Below are 18,774 nucleotides of genomic sequence, written 5' to 3' on the forward strand. Positions count from 1 at the left end.
GTCAGTGTTAACATGTTAATCACAATGTGATTATTGTTATCCAATATTATCCGATACTATTATACTGAGGACCCACTCAAAAACGAGATGATACATCTCATGGGGTTATCGTTGAATAAATTTAAATTAAAATTTATTCCAGTCTTTAAGAGGCTGTACCGGGCTGAATTTTGAAGTTTTAGAGATGATACTGTCATCATATGGAACCAGAAGACTCGAGGAAACTAGTGGAACCAACAACATCATGCTAGCTTCTCAGGGGGCTAAACAAGGCTCCAACATTAGGCTAAATTTTGGCAAATACAAGACACAAATACAGTAAAAAGGGGGTGAAAGCCATGAAAGCCATCTATCTTTGCTGTAATTAGGGTCAAATCAGTGAGGTTTACAAAGAGACAGCGGACTTTGCCCTTACACTCACCAGAATTCACAGGGTGTTAATTCAGCCACAAAAAATTGCTGTAGAGAGAGATTACATGACGTGCATGCCAAATTCATTCAAACTTTGGTCAGTGATAGCTTTATCATTACTAAGCCCCGCAGACGATTTTAAAGTTTGCCATCTATAGTTCTTTAAAAGTAGGGCAGCTGTCGTTTCCAAATTAAATAAACTGTTTCTCCCGAAGATTTGGGCTTTTTTAGAAACATGCATTTAGTGGTGTGAGGACAGTGGTAAAGCTAGACTTTAATTTTTATTTTTCCTGGTTGGAACGCTGCGTTTCTCACTTTGGTGCATGACAGGAGTCTGATTCCATCGTGGTCCTGGCTTTTGTAGTCTGGATGAGGCAGTTTTAACTGAAGGGCTCTAGTAACGACCACTTAAAAGAGGCTTCACTTAGAAGCTGTCATTATTTCCCTATAGAGAGACAGAGGGCATTGGTAGGTGAGGCCACACACTTGGGGGAAGTATTGTTTTTGCCAAGATTTCAAAAATGAAAGTTAAGCTGAAATAAATGTAAAACATGATATTAGTCGAATAGCATGTCTGTTTTTCTTATTAACAAGGGCAGAAGCATTCATCCTTCTTCTAAACATACTGGCTCCAGTCAACTGTACTCCCCTCCTGCACTGGGTTTAACTAAGATTACATCCTATCATAAATGTGTCAAAACAGATTTAGTAACTCAGAGTTTAAGTTCACAATTTCTGCCGGATCCTGCTGTCTCCGCTAACCTACCATTTCGCTGTATGCAAGTCCCCATTGAGATGTCGACATTTTATGAAATATCCATCAATTTCAACATTATTAGATCATACATATGCCTGCCTGGCATCCAGACTAACCAAGAGAGATGGAGATTTCAACCACATGGCGCTGGACTGACACTCCAAAACAGTCCTGCGGTTGGCAACATCCTCTCAGACCCAACAATTTTTTCAACCTAGCTGCTGCTTTTACAGAGTGGCTGTGTATTTTTAGAGGTCGAAATACTGTATGACCGAACCACAGGTCATTCCCTGGTCAGTCTCGACAGTATTGTTAAATTTGTCATGTTTAGCCATCCTTACTTATGAGGAAATACATTGTGGGTGGGGTGGGGTAGGATATGAACAGTTTGACCTGTCGTTTGGGATTTGCCACAATTATGCTCACTTTTCAGCACCTACTGTCCATCATTCTACGCCTGCAGAAGCTATTCTCTCATCGCGGCATGGTATTTTGGTGTATGACAGACCTTTGATCTGTCAAATAATTTGTAATTAGAATTTTGACTTGTTAAGTTAAATTGCCACAAACTTTTGAACAGTTTTATTATTTGCCATAGACTTTTGTCCTGTTTATTTGCCATAGATCTTTAAACAGTTCTATCATTTGCCATGAACTTTTGATCAGATTAATAATTTGCCATAGACTTTTGAACAGTTTCAGTATTTGCCACAAACTTTTTAACACTGTTCTAATTTGCTATTGACTTTTAAAGAGTTCTATTACTTGCCAAAGACTTTTGACCTGTTTAATACGTTGCCAGACTTTTGAATTGTCTTATTATTTGCCATACTACTTTGAACAGTTTTAATTTTTTGTCCTCGACAAATAGTCATTTTAATCTGATGACTTTAGTTTGTTTTCTGTGACTGAACCCAAATGAAAAAGATCCATCCTGTGGTCAGAAAGACAAGTCTTTAACTTATCAGCTGTCTGTCGATGGTCCTCCAGGCATGACTCTCCCATTTCCTTCTGACCCAATTTCAAAGTTTGCCTTGGATGCAGTTTATTGTGTCAAGCCACTGCACGTGGATGCCATTAATGTATGATTTATACTGGACCCCATGTGGACTGAAGCTGTTGCTGAGGTATTGGGCTTTCTCAGGTCGTATAAAGTTCTCTGTGCTGTCGGTTAAAAGCAGGAAAGAAAGACTGGTGTCCATCTACATCTGTACAATACACTTTAACCGAGATAAGCACAATGTAACTCAAAGAGTCTTTGAGAGATGAAAACATTCACTCAGATTGATCATGATGAACTGTTATATGATTTTGATCCCTATTTAGATGTTTCCTAGTGACAGCCGTAAGCTTTGAGAATGAGATGTTTGTCTCCCTGTGAGAACCAGTCGCGTCTGTTGTATATCAGGGCAGTGGCTTGGAGAATGGCTGGAAGTGCGATGGGGACCTACAGCCAGGAGAGACGGTCCTGCAGGATATAAAGGAGAGGAGAGGGCAGGAGAGGCGGCTCCGAGAGATCCAACAGCAGCTGGAGATCCTGGGCCGGGGCCAGGAGATGACTGTGAGTTCAAAGCAGCTATGTTCGTTCACACACAAAACACATGCTCATATTCACACTTGTATGTACATCCACACAGTGTCTGTGTTGTGCTTTATAACACTCCTCAGTGCTTCTATGCGTAGACACGTGTGTGACAAATTATTACAAGTGCACAGCTCATTCTCAGTCATTCTCACAAGGGAACGATGAAATCACATGCAATATTCAGGTCTCTGCAGGCCCATATTTTTTCCTCTTTTTCTCCATTTTTCTTCTCTCTGTATCCCTAACACACTTTATAGTTTCATGCAAAATGTATGTTCTGATTTGTGAGGAGCTGATTATCTTCTATGCTTTGCTTTGCACATGGGTTTGACCTGAAGACGAGGACGGTCATTTACTCCACTGATAGCCTTTTGTCCTCCACAGTGTTTAATTGCTCTCTAGCATTCTTCGCTGAGATTCAGTGTCAACCCTCCGAAGTGTTCCCTAGAAACCATTGAGCTCTGTCTGGTTTTAGGAGCCTCTGCAGAATTACAACCACACCAGTGTTTCCCCAAAGCCTGTAGCTAAAGGCACAACACAAGAATGTCTCGAGAACAAAAGGTGGATAGCTCTGATTTCTGCTTTCTCTGACATTTATGACTTCAGATTTTGTGCAAAGGAGAAAGAAAACATTGGAGATAGATGTTTGACTTTGTCATTGTTCAAATGGTGCAACTTCTGCCTGTATTGCATAAGAAACTAACTCCTTGCGTCTTCAAAGCGCTGCTGTCAATAGAATACAAATGTAAACTCCTGTTCTCACGCTGGTGAATCACAACATGAAGCATATATGCCTAATTTTAACATAAAAGATGCTCACAAACAGTGAGGTACTAAAAACATTAAGTGGCAACCACACCCTTACATCAAACAAGGCACCATGCCATGCAACCCAAACCTATTCCTGGCCTAATTAAGGAGACACAAATGGAATTTTTGGCAAATTAAGCCAACCTCCGTTTAAGGAAACAGTTCTCTAATTATAATCACAAAACATCAAAACCACCAGGCTCTTAACTCATGGTATAGCTAGACACTCTAGCTGTGTCTCATTGCGTTTTATATACTGTGACTAAATCATTGAACCCAGCGAGTGACTGCAATGTAAACAGCACACACTCTGTGTATATTCTTTGTGCCACCGGGCTTGTTTTGTGGTTGGAAAAGATTTATTTGTGCGGAATTTGTCTGGGAGGGCATTCTTGAACAGTTTCACACAGCTCCGGTATACTCATAAAGTTGATTTGTGCAACATCCGTAACTCAGATGTCCTCTCAGAGTCTTTTCAAACCTAAAGTGTTTATTGTGAAGGCTTTGTGCACAGTTTTGGTGTATTATAAGAGCATGATAACTAAGAAGAGGTCATTTTATGATTTCTTCTAAAAATGAGCAGTGAAGACAATGTCAGAGAGATTCAGAAAACATCTTTTTCAGAAGCAGAATAGGGGGGTTTATTTGGCTCCAGCTCTGGATGTTTTCTCACAAGCCCCAAATTTTTAATGTTTTTATAATACCTTACATTTGTGTCACCCACTCTTGCTATAAAATCAGCACAGATTGTTATGGGATGGGTTCAAAGGAAGCAGATTTGCCAGCTAAACATTCAATCTGAGAACTCCAGCATGGTATAACAGAAATAGGTTTCAATATTAATAATTGTAATGTGGTGTAGAGCAGGGGGACCTAAATGCAGGAGACTACTCAACTAGATCACTCCTTTAAAGCAGAGAAACAGCAAACTGAAGCCAACACAACAAAATCAAACCAGAGACTGAATTGAAAACCAAAACTTAAATACAAACCAGTCTGACGAGAGATGAAGTGCAGGTGGAGAAAAAGACTTGAGAAGCTCAGGTGAGGGGGATAAGGTGATGAGTCAGAAGAACAGACAGGGAGCTGATTGGCTGGGAGAAACTGAGGAGCATGGGAGGACTAACAAGGCTGATGCAGGGCAGCTGTGTAGATGAGAAGAGGAGCAAAAGAACACAGACACCAAGAAAACACAATCTTCTCAATAATAAACTGACTGAGTGAAAACAAAGACAGACTAACTAATAAAGGCAACTTTCAAGTATTCCCAAAAAGTCATCAGGACACTGACTGTTTATGCCAAATTCCTACCATGTTATGCAACATTAAAATAGTAACATTAGACCATGTTTGCCTCTTTTTCAGTGGCAGGAATGAAAATCAGTTATCTTCAACATCTGTTGTGTTATACAAAGTAGGATGTAGACTCCACAGATTTTGTTTTCTTTGCAACTATCACGTTTTTCCCCAATGATGTACAGATTTTAAGCCATTCTATTAACTTAAATGTTCCCCAAAATATAGTGCATTTAGCTGCTATAAAAGGGGCCAGAAAATCGTCCTGGGGAACATACCCCCAGACACCACCAAGTTTGGGCTAAGCCTTGAATGTTAAAACACGTTCAGTTAAAATATTGTTTCATATCATTTTTTAAGATGTGCTTATTTTCTTTATTCCGAGTGTTAGATGAGAAAATTGATTACTTTTACTTTACTTTTCTGCAAAGAAAATGCATTGTAGTGAACTGCAGCAGTCCCCAAACCCCCCAAAGCAACCCAGAAAAACCCAAACCATTCCTGTAAATACTAGTATTTGGAAAACAAATTTTAAACTTCACCCTCTCAGTGATTCCAATTGGTATTATTGTTGATAAAAAATAGTCATGAAATAGTGAAAGCAAGGCTTATGGGGACCCAATCATAATGCAGATGGTGTCATTTTCCTATAGCAATTTTTGTGCTATGTTTACTTCACAATGATAAGTTAAAGCAAAAATAGGCGAATTCTACTTTAACTTTAGTCCCCCATTTTCCCCTTTTAGTTATAGCTTCAGTTCATGAACAGTAAATCACAAATACTGCCGTACATAAAGTGATATCATCCAGTGGGAATGACTTTTAAAATCCAGTCCAAAAACACTGATATAATCTATGATACTGCGGGCCAAATAATGCCATTTGTTTCTTTGCGAGTTCAACCTCTTTCAGAAGTAATTTTCTATTTACAGGGTTAAAAAATGAATCCTGAACTCCAGAGAAGGAAGCTAATGTAAGAGGTTGACTGGTCATAAACTTGTTTCAAGAACATGTTTTGAATAAAAAAACCTTTTAGTGAAGTATAATATCTCTAAAAAAACTACCAAGATGAATTGTGTATTAGATGTTTTCCCTCCAAATTGGAAGTATGCTTTCAGTATTTAGTCTGGCCGGCTGCTGAGGTGTAGCAGGTGTAAAGGTGGCAAATCAAAAGGTTAATCTCTGTAGCAGTGACCACAGATACTCTCTTCCACCTCAGTCTGATTGATTCCAGCGTCTACTCCGAAGAATTCAAGTGTTTGTCTCGAGATCTACCTGATTTACCTTTTCAGAGTGATTTATTTAAACAAAAGCTGTGTTGTGTTGGATTTAGATCTGAGACCTGTAATTCTGTGCGTCATCTCTGCTTCTCCTTTCTCTCAATCCAAACAAAACTGCCATTCCACTGAAATCCATCTCTTTGCCAAGGAATCTCTTCTCTCACCTTACATTTTCCAGTTTTCTTTGCCTCTGTGTTAAAAATGTTTGCTTGGGCAGAAAGGTCTTAGCCTTTCCTCTACAATGAAAGGTATTACTGGTATGACTGTCATTGTTCTCTGTTAATGAGGCTTACTGTAGAATTACAGTAAAATAAACATTTCCTGAAAGAAGAGTTCAGAAGGGTTCATTTTAAACTGTTAAAGCTAAATGTGTGACCATCGACAGCTGATCTGGGGCTAGTTTTCCAGCATTTGGCTGAATTCCTGGATCAACCACGAAAGGAAGGACAATCCCAACATTTACAGTAAAGCCAGATGGTCCCAGCAGAGCAATCATTAATCAAACACTATTGTTTTTGTTTGACAAGATTCCCCTTCGCATTGGTGACTAGAATAGTTTTCAATTCTTCTTCAAAAATCTCTTAGCAATGTGAAAACCTTTTATGCATGGTTGGGTGTTAAAGGTTATTTTAAAACCACAAAATGTAATTGAAAAAAATAAAAGTGCAGAGACATTAGCATGACACTTGTAAATTAAAAATATATAGTAAATATAAATACTAAGTACATTTACTCAAGTATTGTATTTAAAAATGAATTTGAGGTACTTGTATCTGAATGCTTAATTTACTTAACAAATAAAGATTTTTGCATAAAAAACACAAAATAGTTTATAATATACGATGTTTTGTATAAACTAAGATAGCAAACAGTTTTTACAAGTACATCTACAACAGTTAGTTGATTAATCAATCAGTCGATTTGTTGTTTTTCTTTTTTTTAATTTTTTCTTTTTTATTTTAATGTTGTTTTTTTTTTAAATACGATACAATTTTGAGCTTTGGTGTGTTTTTTTTCTATTTTTATTTTAAATAATTTCATTTATTTTTCCTGCTTTTATTTTAAATAATTTTTAGTTTAAGTTTTTTTTTTTTTTTAAACTTTTCTTTTATTTGGTTTGGTTATGTTTTTCTGATTCTTTTTCTTTCCTGTTTCTGGTTGTTTTGTGTGTGTGAGGGTGTTTTTTTGTGTGTGTGTGTGTGTGTGTGTGTGTGTGTGTGTGTGTGTGTGTGTGTGTGTGTGTGTGTGTGTGTGTATTTTTAAAGATTTTTCTGCATTGGGTAATTTTATTTTGAATAACACATTTTCCTGCTTATACTTACTGACTTTTAGTTAAGCACCATTTTAATGCAGAACTTTTACTTGTAACAGAGTATTTTCACAGGTTGGTATTAGTACATTTACTTAAGTAACAGATCTTAATACTTTGTCCACTGCTGCAAAAAAGGGTAGGTCAAAGTTGGCTGAATCTGTGAAGTTCACTGTTCAGGCATTGTTAAGTCCCATCATTGTGCCAACTCTGCAGTTTCACAACTCTTTTTCCACAGGAGGCCGGTCAGGTTTGCCAGAAAAGAGAAGCCATGGAGAAAAGAGATTCTTTCTCTCAGCCTCAACTCTTCATTCCATCCATGGCTGTTGGCTGTAAGCCGCTGGCTTGTCATACTGTCTGCTCTTGTTTGCCACTTTATGATTCCTGAAATAGACACGGTTTGACAAAAAAGGGTCATCCGCAATAAGTTCTCCTTTTTTCTGCGTCAGTGTTTTTAATAATTGCCGCAGACCGAGGTGTTCCCATAGATGTTTTTTGTTAGAAAGATGGAATTTGGGATATGTGCATTGGAAGTTGAAACCACAGTCTGTCCACTGTTGTCTTTACTGCTGCACCAAAAAGTGCTGTTGTTTAACTTCTCATTTAAAAGAAGTTTAGATCAGTTTTGATCAGTAGTTCCCAACTGGTGGGTTGTGGTCGGGTCACGGGTCCATTCTGAAGGGACTGCAAATGACCTTTGAATGTGTGTTGAAGTTTGTAAAAACCAAACTTGTTTTGAAGTACAGACCTATAGACTTTGTTTAGGGCCTCATTTATAATGCTGTTGCATGTTTTTTTTCAGTACAGCAACTATTTTATTGCCCTATTTTTGATATTATTTGGTCTCTTTACATTCTTTGCCTTTGCAACTTCACTTATGTTGAATAATAATATGCACAGTTTTGGTTGCAGTGCTACTTATTTACTACCTTTTAAGTAACTGCACTTTTTTTTTGCATTAATCTTTCATTACCTGACCATTTTATTCGAAGCCCATGCTTTGTTTAAATTTTGCATTTCAAATAACTATTAGTTTGTTGTTTTTTCATTTCAGTTTCTGAAAGCAAAATTCAAAACCTAAAAAGTACACTGATCAGTTTCCCATTGATTTATATGGTGAAAGAGATATCTGTACATCAGTAGATACATTTTTTTGAGCATCACAGCCTGTGCAAAAATGACTTGTGTCACCATCAGAATTTGATCCATTCTGTCCAAGAACATTTCGAAAGTCTACAAGAGCTGCACAATTTAACTATTTCATTCCTATTGAAGTTCGTGGAACGCTAAACCAGATGTAGCTGGCTCATCCGGTGGAAGCATCGAGTGTGCCTGCTCTCGGGGTCATACAGTGCAGAAACAGTGCTGATCACTTGAGTAATCTTACATGCAGTTTAACTTTTTTGGCTTCTTGCGCCACTGAGCAACTTCCATAGGAATGAAGGGGGACGCACCTCTGATGCTGAATTCAGTCCTTTTCATACATCTGTGGTATGGCTTCATTTAAGGGCTCAATCACAACCAGAGCAAGGTGTAAGACCCATGCACAATATTTTTTTTATTGAATACAGAAAGTGTGTGAGGTGCCAAGTGAATGATGGGGTAAAATGAGGAGATTTGGATTCAGTCAGGGTTCACTACTATAGATTGACATTAATGAGGCACCTCAGAGAGCCTCTGGGGCAAAGCATTATCTATATATCCACATTATTTGACATTTGACAAACTTGGTGCGTTATCAGTTATGCCATCGGTTTACTGCAGCAGAAAGTATTCCTTGCCTCGTGAGTTGGTCTTAACATCTGAGTGGGAGCACATATGGAGTGTAATGAATAGAATGCCTTTCTACATTAGTGGAGAACTGGCCCCTGGGACTCCGGCCGATAAAGCTGAGGTATTTGACTGATGTCAGTGACCTTGAAAGTTGAGCAGCCCACGCTTGTGGTAAACTGCTCTTGTGTGTACAGGAGCCAACAGTGAGCTGTTCAGAGGCGGTGGTCCATCGCAGGGCAGATAGCTGGAGGGCTGAACAGTGTGGCTTTGTCAGCTTCATCAGCAGGTGGGAAACTGATACAGTGACCAGAAACCTTGATCTTTTACCAAAGGTTGGAGGTCCACCCATCCTGCCATTGTTTGTTTGGGAGAAAAACTAGACTCTCCTGTCTGGAGGGCAAAAACACACTGAAGTCATGCTTGGTGCTATTCTGAGTCAAGTCACATATGAAAGTCCACAAAGTCGAAAATGAACGCACTGTAAAGTTGCTAAACGGGGCAGTGACAGAGGTTTTCCCTTACTTTCTCTGCACATGACTTTTCGTGGCAACAGGCCAGAGTGAGACAGATACACTAAGCCTGCTGGGTCTGGACAGCAGGTGGGAAAGCAAAGAGCACAGGGAGCAGTAAGAGATGTCTGGAGCTGTAATGCTGGCACCCTGACAACATCCAGCAGACATATCGTGCTTAAGGATTTATTTGACTGTCTCTTCCAACACTCACTGACTTCAGTGATGTGTCAGTTGAGAGCTGATGTGCCACAGGCAAAAGCTGTTCTCATCATCTGTGAAATCGCTCATTTGTGGAATTTTAGATAATTATCTAATAATGTGTCGGGTCCATGAACATCCTGGTCAAAGCCATTTCCTCGTCGATGCGTTGTTGTTCCGACTCAAATGAGTCAAAATGTTCACATCAACTCTACGATTACGCAGCAAAGCAGAAATATTATGATGAGAAACTTTTACAATGCAGCAGTGTATGAATGCACTGAAACAACAGTGCAAAACGAAGTGTTATCCTGACGAATATGCACGATTTTCTTTCTCATTCGTTCATTGTTGCTCATTTCTCAATGGTGTTCAGTGAGTCAGTGTCAGTAAATAAGTGATTGTGTTCAGGCTTTCTGTAAAAGGCCTCTAACTTTCCCCAGTAGAAATGTTGAGTGTTTTGTGAGGCCCCATGAGAAAAGCAATTTTCCACCCATTAAAAAAATAAATAAAAATTGTTTGCTTTTGTTTTACAAAATATCTCCATCCAAACTAGACTGTAAAAATGATCATCCCAAAGGTACTGAAGTGCACATGCTAATGGATAATATTACCTTTTAAAAAAACACCCACTGAGCCATGTCAAAATAAGGATGAAGGAGCTCACTCAGTGATGCTCTGGACATGCGAAATTTTTCCTTCCATTGTGCATCGACAACAATCATATTCTCGAAATTGTCTCACCATCTACTGATTCAGCTGGGCCTGCCTCAAAACCATAGTTTCTGTCAACCTTCGCCAGAAAAAAATGATGGCACTGACTGTTTCTGCAAACCACGCATCCGTTACATTTGTACATTATTAATGTAACAGATACGTTGAAACTTTACTTTTAAACAACGCTGTGGTTAATTTGTGATTAGTTTGAGGCACAAAAACCACCTTCTATGGTAGGCAAAAGATCTTGTTTTGGCTTAAAACACCCCGTTTGGGGGGCACGATCCTGGCAGGAACAACACTTCTGTCAAAAAACAACCACTTGTCTTAACACTATGTTTGCCGCAGAGTGAGTGCTCTTACCTTTCACTCTACTCTTTGTGACAGAGAGAGAGAGATTGCACCGTAGGGCGAAACGGTGGTGAATTTACAGCCCATAGCCAATTAATATGATATAGTCTCTGGCTTTTATTGATATCTAATGTCGGCAAAAAATGTTGTTACGCATCTGTGATCTGTCATTAGTGCCATTCGCTTTTTTATGACACAACATAAATGCTGCTGTCACACTGAACGGCGCAGAATCTGTTCAAACTTTAAATCTTTGTATGGAAAACAAAGCGAATTGTCAAATATTCGTATTGAAAAGCCAATGCAGAGTAATCTGGCATAACTCTGACTCGGGTACAACCCTAGTTTTAATGACCTAAAACTCCATTTGCATGTGGACAAAAGGGACAAAACGTGGAGGAAAATATGTTTTCAGAAGCATCTGTATATGTGTGAACGGGGCTAGAGTCTATAGATTCTCCACCTCCAGCTTGTATTTCACATGTTTATGCCAGAGAATGTATGTTTGGGAAAAACTCCAAAAGCAGCCTCAAGGGTAGCAGCTCACACAGCTGCACACTTCCTTTGCCTCGGCAATGGTCGCCAAGAAAAAAATGCAAATCTGTACGTATGTATTTACATCTTCTCTCTGTTTGCTTGCACAAAAGCCACTCACAACAGCTTAAAAACAGAAGCTTGTCCTGCTCTGATAAAAGTTTTATCCTCTCTATTCATCCATTTCCTTGTGGAATAAGTCTGATGATAACGCTGTGTTGACAAACTTCCAACCAGGCTCAACACTGTTGCTCCTGCCTCAGAGATAACGCAGTGGAAAACTCTCCAGAACCGCCTCAATCAAACATATCATGTATTTTCTTTGGAGCGCTTTTCTGTGTTCGCAGCTCTTTACTCTGCTGTTTACTGAAATGAATGTGGTGTCTGCCGTGAAGCTGAAACCGGGACTGTAAAGAGCTGAAGTAGCAGTAACACTTTAGTTTAACTGGCTCTTTAGAGACCAGACAGGCAGGAAAGCACATATCAGTCACCCACAGACACCCTTGGCCTCCCTAGTATTAAGGGCACCTGAGGTCAACCACTTTCAAACAGTCATAGCATTTTGTCACAGCAGTAAAAATCACTTTCTTCCATCTCTTTTCTCCTCGTCTGTGAAGGAAATTCTACATTGTAGTTCCCATCTAACCTGCTGGTATGGGTTAAAGGCTTCCCTGGCTGTTGGTGCCAGTAGGGAACTTTTTTATTGCTCCATTCACAGCACTCAACACTGACATGCCTGTAATTGACTCGTGGCTTTTTTTGTACCATACGGCTCAAGTTGCGGTACGGGCTCACTTATGTTTGTGCAAATTTATGTTTCATTTTCAAACAAATTATTTTTTTCTGTAAGTGGGGTGTCAGTTACACCCATTAACCCTTTGCAACCTCAGCCAATTAGCCAGATTTCTGTCAAGAGCATAAGGAGGCAATAAGCTTATCAGTTTATCAGGGTGTTGCTTTTCACATGTCTAATTTTACTGAGATCATGTTTGCATTTACATTTTAATCACCTCTGTGAATAAACAGTAAACAACAACAATAAAAGCAACCTTTCAAAAGATGACCCTAAAAAATTTGCAAGAAGTCAGTCAAAGTAACAAGAAAAGTTCTTATAGATTAGCACCAATGTAAAGTTAAAAACAAACACGTTAAAAACCTTTTAAAAAGTGCTAAAATTATATATACTTCTGTAACAAATCTTTATTAACTTTATTAGTTACATAAAATATATAGTTTTCCCTAGTTTTTTTTTTTTAAACATTATCTTTTACAGCTTTCTCTCTTTCTCTTTTTTCCCCACAGTTTCCTTTTCCTAATTTCTTTCCATTTGCGGAGCATTTCGTGTCAAGTTGCTCAGTGCCTTTTTTCATAGTTTTCGAAAGAAATCACTTCAATTTGTTCAGGTTTCAAAGGTCTACACGCTTTTGAAAGGTGCACAATCCATTTTCCAAAGGGTTAAAATGTAGCAGAAACATGAAGGGAAACTTAGTTTAACCTAAATGCCGAACACCAGGTTTTCACTGCATGTGCTCACGTGCATGCACAAAGACACTTACCATGGCTATGGGTTTTTTTTCGTGTCCCTCTATACAATTTAGAGGTGGAGGTCAAGTCCACAGGCAAAGGGCGCATGTCTTGCTACATGCATGTCAAAGGAGAAAAACATGCAGTGCTGCAGGGGGCATGGTGGCTGGAATGTGTGCACGGTGGCTGTGGTCTTCCTGTCTGTTGGTAGCAGAGGATTTGCAGCGTCTGTATAATTGCAGGGGTCATAAATGTGTAACATGGCCCAACCTGCCATGACCTAAAGGATGTCATTATGTTCCAGAGGACTTTGAACATGGACAGGATTTTTCTGAAGCGATGTCCATCAGCAACTGCATCCTGGTGAGATGCAGGAGACTTTCAAAGGGTAGTCTGGCCAGAGGAGAAATATAGATGATCGATGAAGAGTATTAGATTCAGTTCGCAGGGGTAGTTGAGACACGTGAATGTGATTTTGTTCTGAGTGACTCAGCGGGATGTTGGGAAAAGATGAAAACAACTGCATGGGTATAATATTCCCTCTGTCTCAGGCAGGGCAGTGAGAAGATGTTTCTAGTATGGGGTGCTGTGTGAATACATTCAACAGGATGATTCTCTTCGGTATGAATCAATTTTAATGATTTTTTTTCTAAAGGCAAATATTGTGAAAAATGCCTTTATATTGTAACATTCTATTATAACATGCGCTACTGCAATATGTATCAAACATATGTCAGCACACTACGTTTTGCATAGTAAATGAGAACAAACAGATCATTTATGTCAACCAGAGCACTGCACACATATCCAAAATACACAGTATTTTCACCTCAAAAATACATTATCAAACCTTCGGCCGCGCATGCACAGACACACACACATACACAAACAAGCACACACTCACATGTTCCGCACACACACTCACACACAAACACACACACAAATCATCATTGGCATATTCACTGAAAAAAGTGTGCCCGTCTTTAAATTGTTATGTGCCTGCTTAAAAAAACGGGGCCACCAACACATTGCACACAACAGACCAGAACTTATCCAAATGCGCAGTTTCAAACAATCCAAAAGGCCAACTTGCACAGCACAAAACAACATAGCAAGATACATTTTTGCAACACAATTATCAGCATAAAATAACTGCCCAATAATGGTGTTAAACTGCACGGCAGCAGCTCATAATAAAACAAACACTGTACCTTGGCTGTGCGTCACTTATGTTACTCCAAGAGTGGCTTGGCGCTCAGGGGTTGATGAGATAAAGTCACTCATGAGCACATTAATGTCCACACTGTGTGCACATCACGGACAGGTCATGGATGTATTAAAAGGGACAGGTGCGTAAGTCTACACTAAGCTGACCTACAGTCACCTACGTAACGTCCGGTGACCATGATGCTTAGCGTTATTCTAAACTTTTTATTATTCAGTGTTTCTAATTACTTTTTTCTTATTCATTATTTAATTCTTATTACTTAAGCCTTCATTTTTTGGTAAATACCAACAGAACAAAATATTTTCATTTTTTTTACTTTATTTTTAGAGTGTTGCGATGTTGGCCTTTTCCAGCAGGGAGTGCTGCACTTCCCATGGCGAGTGTCTGTGTTACACTGTGGTGCCAGCCAGCTATATTTTTTCATACACCCGAAATATACAGTTTACTAATAGATTTGTGTTTGAACTTAAAACTGTACTTATGAATACTTCTATATTAACCCACTGAAACCTTGATCAATATTAGTTTTCTTGTGCTGTGTTTAGATGCCTTTCACAAGCTATTTGACCATTTCAAACATGAGCAAATTGGTTTGATTTCTTTTGAAAACATGAAGGGAAAGGGCAATGACCAAGTGGGAAAGAAATGTTCCACAAATTACCTTAAAATAAGTAGAAAAAGGGGGAGGATTATAAGAAAATTACCTAAAAAATGGGGGAAAATGCCACGAAAACTTTATAAAATTTCGAATTACAACAACTTTTGGGCCGGTTCTTGTTAAGTGTCATTGCCCCCATGTTTTTGAAAGTGATTTTGGAGGAGGCAAATTCGCTAATCTTTGGCTAGCGGAGGAATGACCCACCCTACTGTCTTCATGATTTGCTGGTACCTGTTGCTTTTGATGCTTGGATTGGTTAAGCTTAGGCAATAGGAGTGGGATTGGTTAGGGTGAGGGTATGAAGGTCGAAATAAAACAAATCGTGGCCTGTCACTCAAAGCAGCCATGCTTAGAATTTTGTAGAACTTTAAACCTTCAAAAAATGTTGGCCACATTTGTTAGGCTATATGTTGTATGAGTTATAGTTGTCGTGAGCGTTGAAATTAGTTTTAGAGACCAAAACAGATTTTTTTTGTACTAGGCTGTAAACATGCTTCATTAAGCTGTAAAGGTTTGGAATTTTAACATGGAGGTCTATGGGGTTTGAGTCGCTTCTGGACCCAGCCTCAACAGGCCAACAGAGGAACTGTAGTTTTTGGCACCAAGGTTGCCAATTGTTGGTAACACTATTTAAGCTTTATGAACGGCAATGTTATGTTTTCAGCCTGTTCCACTGCCCCAAAATGCCCAAAAGAATAAATGTCTTAAGACTCGCATCAGGACCAGGGACAGGATCAGGATATCTCATCTTAAAGGCCAGGGACATTCTGTCCAGCGTGACAACAGCTAGCAACGCAAGTGCACGCGCTATAAGGAACGATGACAATGAATACTATTCAACCCAGAGATTTGAGGTCTGGCTTTCCTGGAAATGTAGACTTGATATTATTGGAACAAATTGACTACTGGGTTGCAGCTGTCTAAACAAAGTACACTCTCACACCAAGAGATGGCAACTGACTATGAGCACTCATGCGTAGGCAAATTTGTCATGTCACACCTTATTATTGTGATCAGGGTATTAAAAGTTTACACAGCCAATAATAACTTGATATCAGAAACCACAGTTGCCAGATAACACATCACTCCCATGAATAGATACTGACATTTATTCAAAGTCTGAACCCTTTCCCTCGTAACCTACTTTTAAAAGGTTGGCTCTTCTACTTGAACTCACATGCACTCTCAGAGAGCAGCCCGTGAGGAGTCTGACTTATCTGGAGAAAAACAACACTTATATCTAACTGGAAGTGTTTGTTCCCGGATGGCTTCCAACGAGGCACAAGGGAAGAGCGTAGCAATATTATTATGAACTGCCACTGTTATCACAGGTCATGCATTAGCTAATATAACATGTTGTCTGGATTTGTCAAGAAATGAGTTTAAGCCCAGTAAAGGATGTTTGGAACAAATTTAGGGAGGATGTTACGAGAATATCAGCAGTTACAATAAAAAATCATCTGTCGTCACGTCTGAAATAATTGGGACATTAAGCCTTGCTGCAGCCAGAGGTCTACTGCACTGGTCTGACTGTTTGTAAAACAGTGGACTTACTGTATGTGTGCACATAATCCTTAACTTTGTATTGAAATCATACGTGCATTATGTTTGTGTGTTTCTTCAGGATGAGTCACCAGACCTCACTGAGGAGCAGTTACTTAGTTTGCTCGAGGAATGTGAGCTGACAGAAGGCGGCGCCCAGGATCTTGAGACGAATGCCAACCCCATGCGACCCCCAAAAAGACACAGATGGGCCTGATCAGTCTGAAGCCCTGCCGTCAGCATGGCTATGAAGATGCATCACTGCTGGTATTGCTTTGAATATTAAGACTTTTTGAACGTCAGAGTGATATTTTAGGACACTGTAAAGCTTTTCAATTTACATACATAGAACTTACCTGTCTCAAATATCAGTCCCTTCAGGATTTTGCAATGTAGTAATTGTAACAATTAATGCAAATTCAGCCAACCCACCTGAAAATTGCGTGACTTTGCAGTTTTTCCAATCAAAATTGCAAGGTCCACCACAACTTCACCGCAAATTTGTCTATTTCAAATGGATAAAATCTCATTTCATTGTAGAGCTGCACTGATCCGCTTAACCCCTCCATGCCCCGCTCTCTCTTCGTTTATCATGAGACTACTGCTGTGCAGCACGTTGTCGTCTCAAGTCATCACATGTTGCTGCTTTGTCAGTGGATATAGTTACCGTGCAGAATCCGGCTCTCAGTGACATCATCATCTCAAGATGGCAACGCCCATATCTTGGATATTTTAACCTCACTTAAGCATAGCGGGGATGAGTTGTCCATCTTTATGTACAGTCTATGGGGTTGTGCACTTATGCCAAAAGCACTGACAGAGTGAATGAGTACAGGCTGGAGTCACACACAGTAACTGAGATAATTGTTAGCATCACACGGCAAATGTTACCTAACAGGTCTGACGACTGAGTCGAGCCATTTAGGTGTCAGTGTGAGCAGCACCATAACAGTGCTGCTGCAGTGTCTGCCTCATGTGTACTGAGGCCCATTCCTCCTGATGATCACTGTCTTTACCATCAGGTTTGCCTGTTTCATCCTCATGGACCTCGCTGTTGCTTTCCAAATCTTTCTGACTGGCTCTGATGTATTACAAAGAAAACTTTGGACCAACAAAGATTTTTTTTAACTATTATTATTTGTCTTAGGATACATTTTCACAGTTGATGTTGTAAATTATCAAGATGTGCCTCATGTGTTATTGTATACGCATTGTTATTGTAAACTAAAAAAATGTTATCATGAATTAAAAAAATAACGTTTAAAAGCATTGCAACATGCATCACAATTTAAAAAAAAAAAGGTGCCTTGAAAGCAGGCATTTCAGGCTGCAAAAATCACAAAAACAGTCTGGCAGGACTGATATATGTTTCACAGTGTGTCAGCATTGGAATAAAAATGTTCTAACTTTTGGTTATGTTGGCAAACTGAAGATGAGAACTGTTATTTCTATTTATCCTAATTGGTCTTCATGTTTTCAATATGCAGCTGGATTGTGTCCCATTGTTTTTATTTGTGTTTACGGCCCTGCTTTAGGAAACAGAGCAGCGGGGCCACCCTTTGTATTAACCAAAGTATCATAAATGAGAACAGAAAATTGCTGTCATTAAATCTAATAACCGGGTTTGGTGGCCGCAGAATGTTCTACTGCGCACATAAACACTCAGCTGATAGCGGGTCTGTGGAGTGAAGTCTGAACACTATATTGTATTTACATTAAAGAGATACTTTGCTGTTTTTCAACCAGCTTTGTATCATAACAGTGTGGGTAGTATGTGTAAATGAACTGCGGTAAACTTCCCTTCATTGTGCCAGTGCCCAGATTTCCTAAAAGTTTGCAGGCTCTCGGGCTGTCGCTCAGACTACAGATGTTACCTTTCAGTTCAAAAGAGGACCCAAGCCCAAATGCAGCACAGCAAGCAGACAGGTGGATTAACCCTTTGAAACCTGGATCAACATCTGTTGTTTTGTATTGTGTTTGGATGCCTTTAACAAGCATTTAAACCTTTTAAACCGGAGCAGATTGGTTTGATTTATTTTAAAAAAACAGAAAAAAGACAATAAGCAACTTTGCAAGACATGTCCTTAGAACTGTAAGAAATAAGTGAAAGATGACAAGAAAAATGACTAGAAAAAGAAAAGAGAATAATTATTATTTGAAAATTAACAAAAAAACTAGGATAAAAAAAAACCGTATTCATAATTAGATATTCAGAATTAAGTTATATAAAAAAACAAACAGTTTTTTAGCACTTCTTTTCAGGTAAGTTTTTGTTTGATTTTGACTTTT

General features: G+C 39.1%; 1 protein-coding gene across 1 annotated transcript in view; it reads left to right on the top strand.

Annotated features, from left to right (window-relative positions):
- The window catches only part of fsip1 (fibrous sheath interacting protein 1), a 36,921-nt gene extending 20,219 nt beyond the window's left edge, over window positions 1-16,702 (top strand). The window contains exons 9-10 of the mRNA XM_042500789.1: window positions 2,577-2,729; window positions 16,568-16,702. Coding sequence (XP_042356723.1) covers window positions 2,577-2,729; window positions 16,568-16,702 — 288 coding nt within the window. The remainder of the gene's footprint in view (window positions 1-2,576; window positions 2,730-16,567) is intronic.
- Window positions 16,703-18,774: the final 2,072 nt, after the last annotated feature.

This window comes from Plectropomus leopardus, chromosome 14 (genome assembly GCF_008729295.1).
Source record: "Plectropomus leopardus isolate mb chromosome 14, YSFRI_Pleo_2.0, whole genome shotgun sequence".
Classification (NCBI taxonomy): Eukaryota; Metazoa; Chordata; class Actinopteri; order Perciformes; family Serranidae; genus Plectropomus; species Plectropomus leopardus.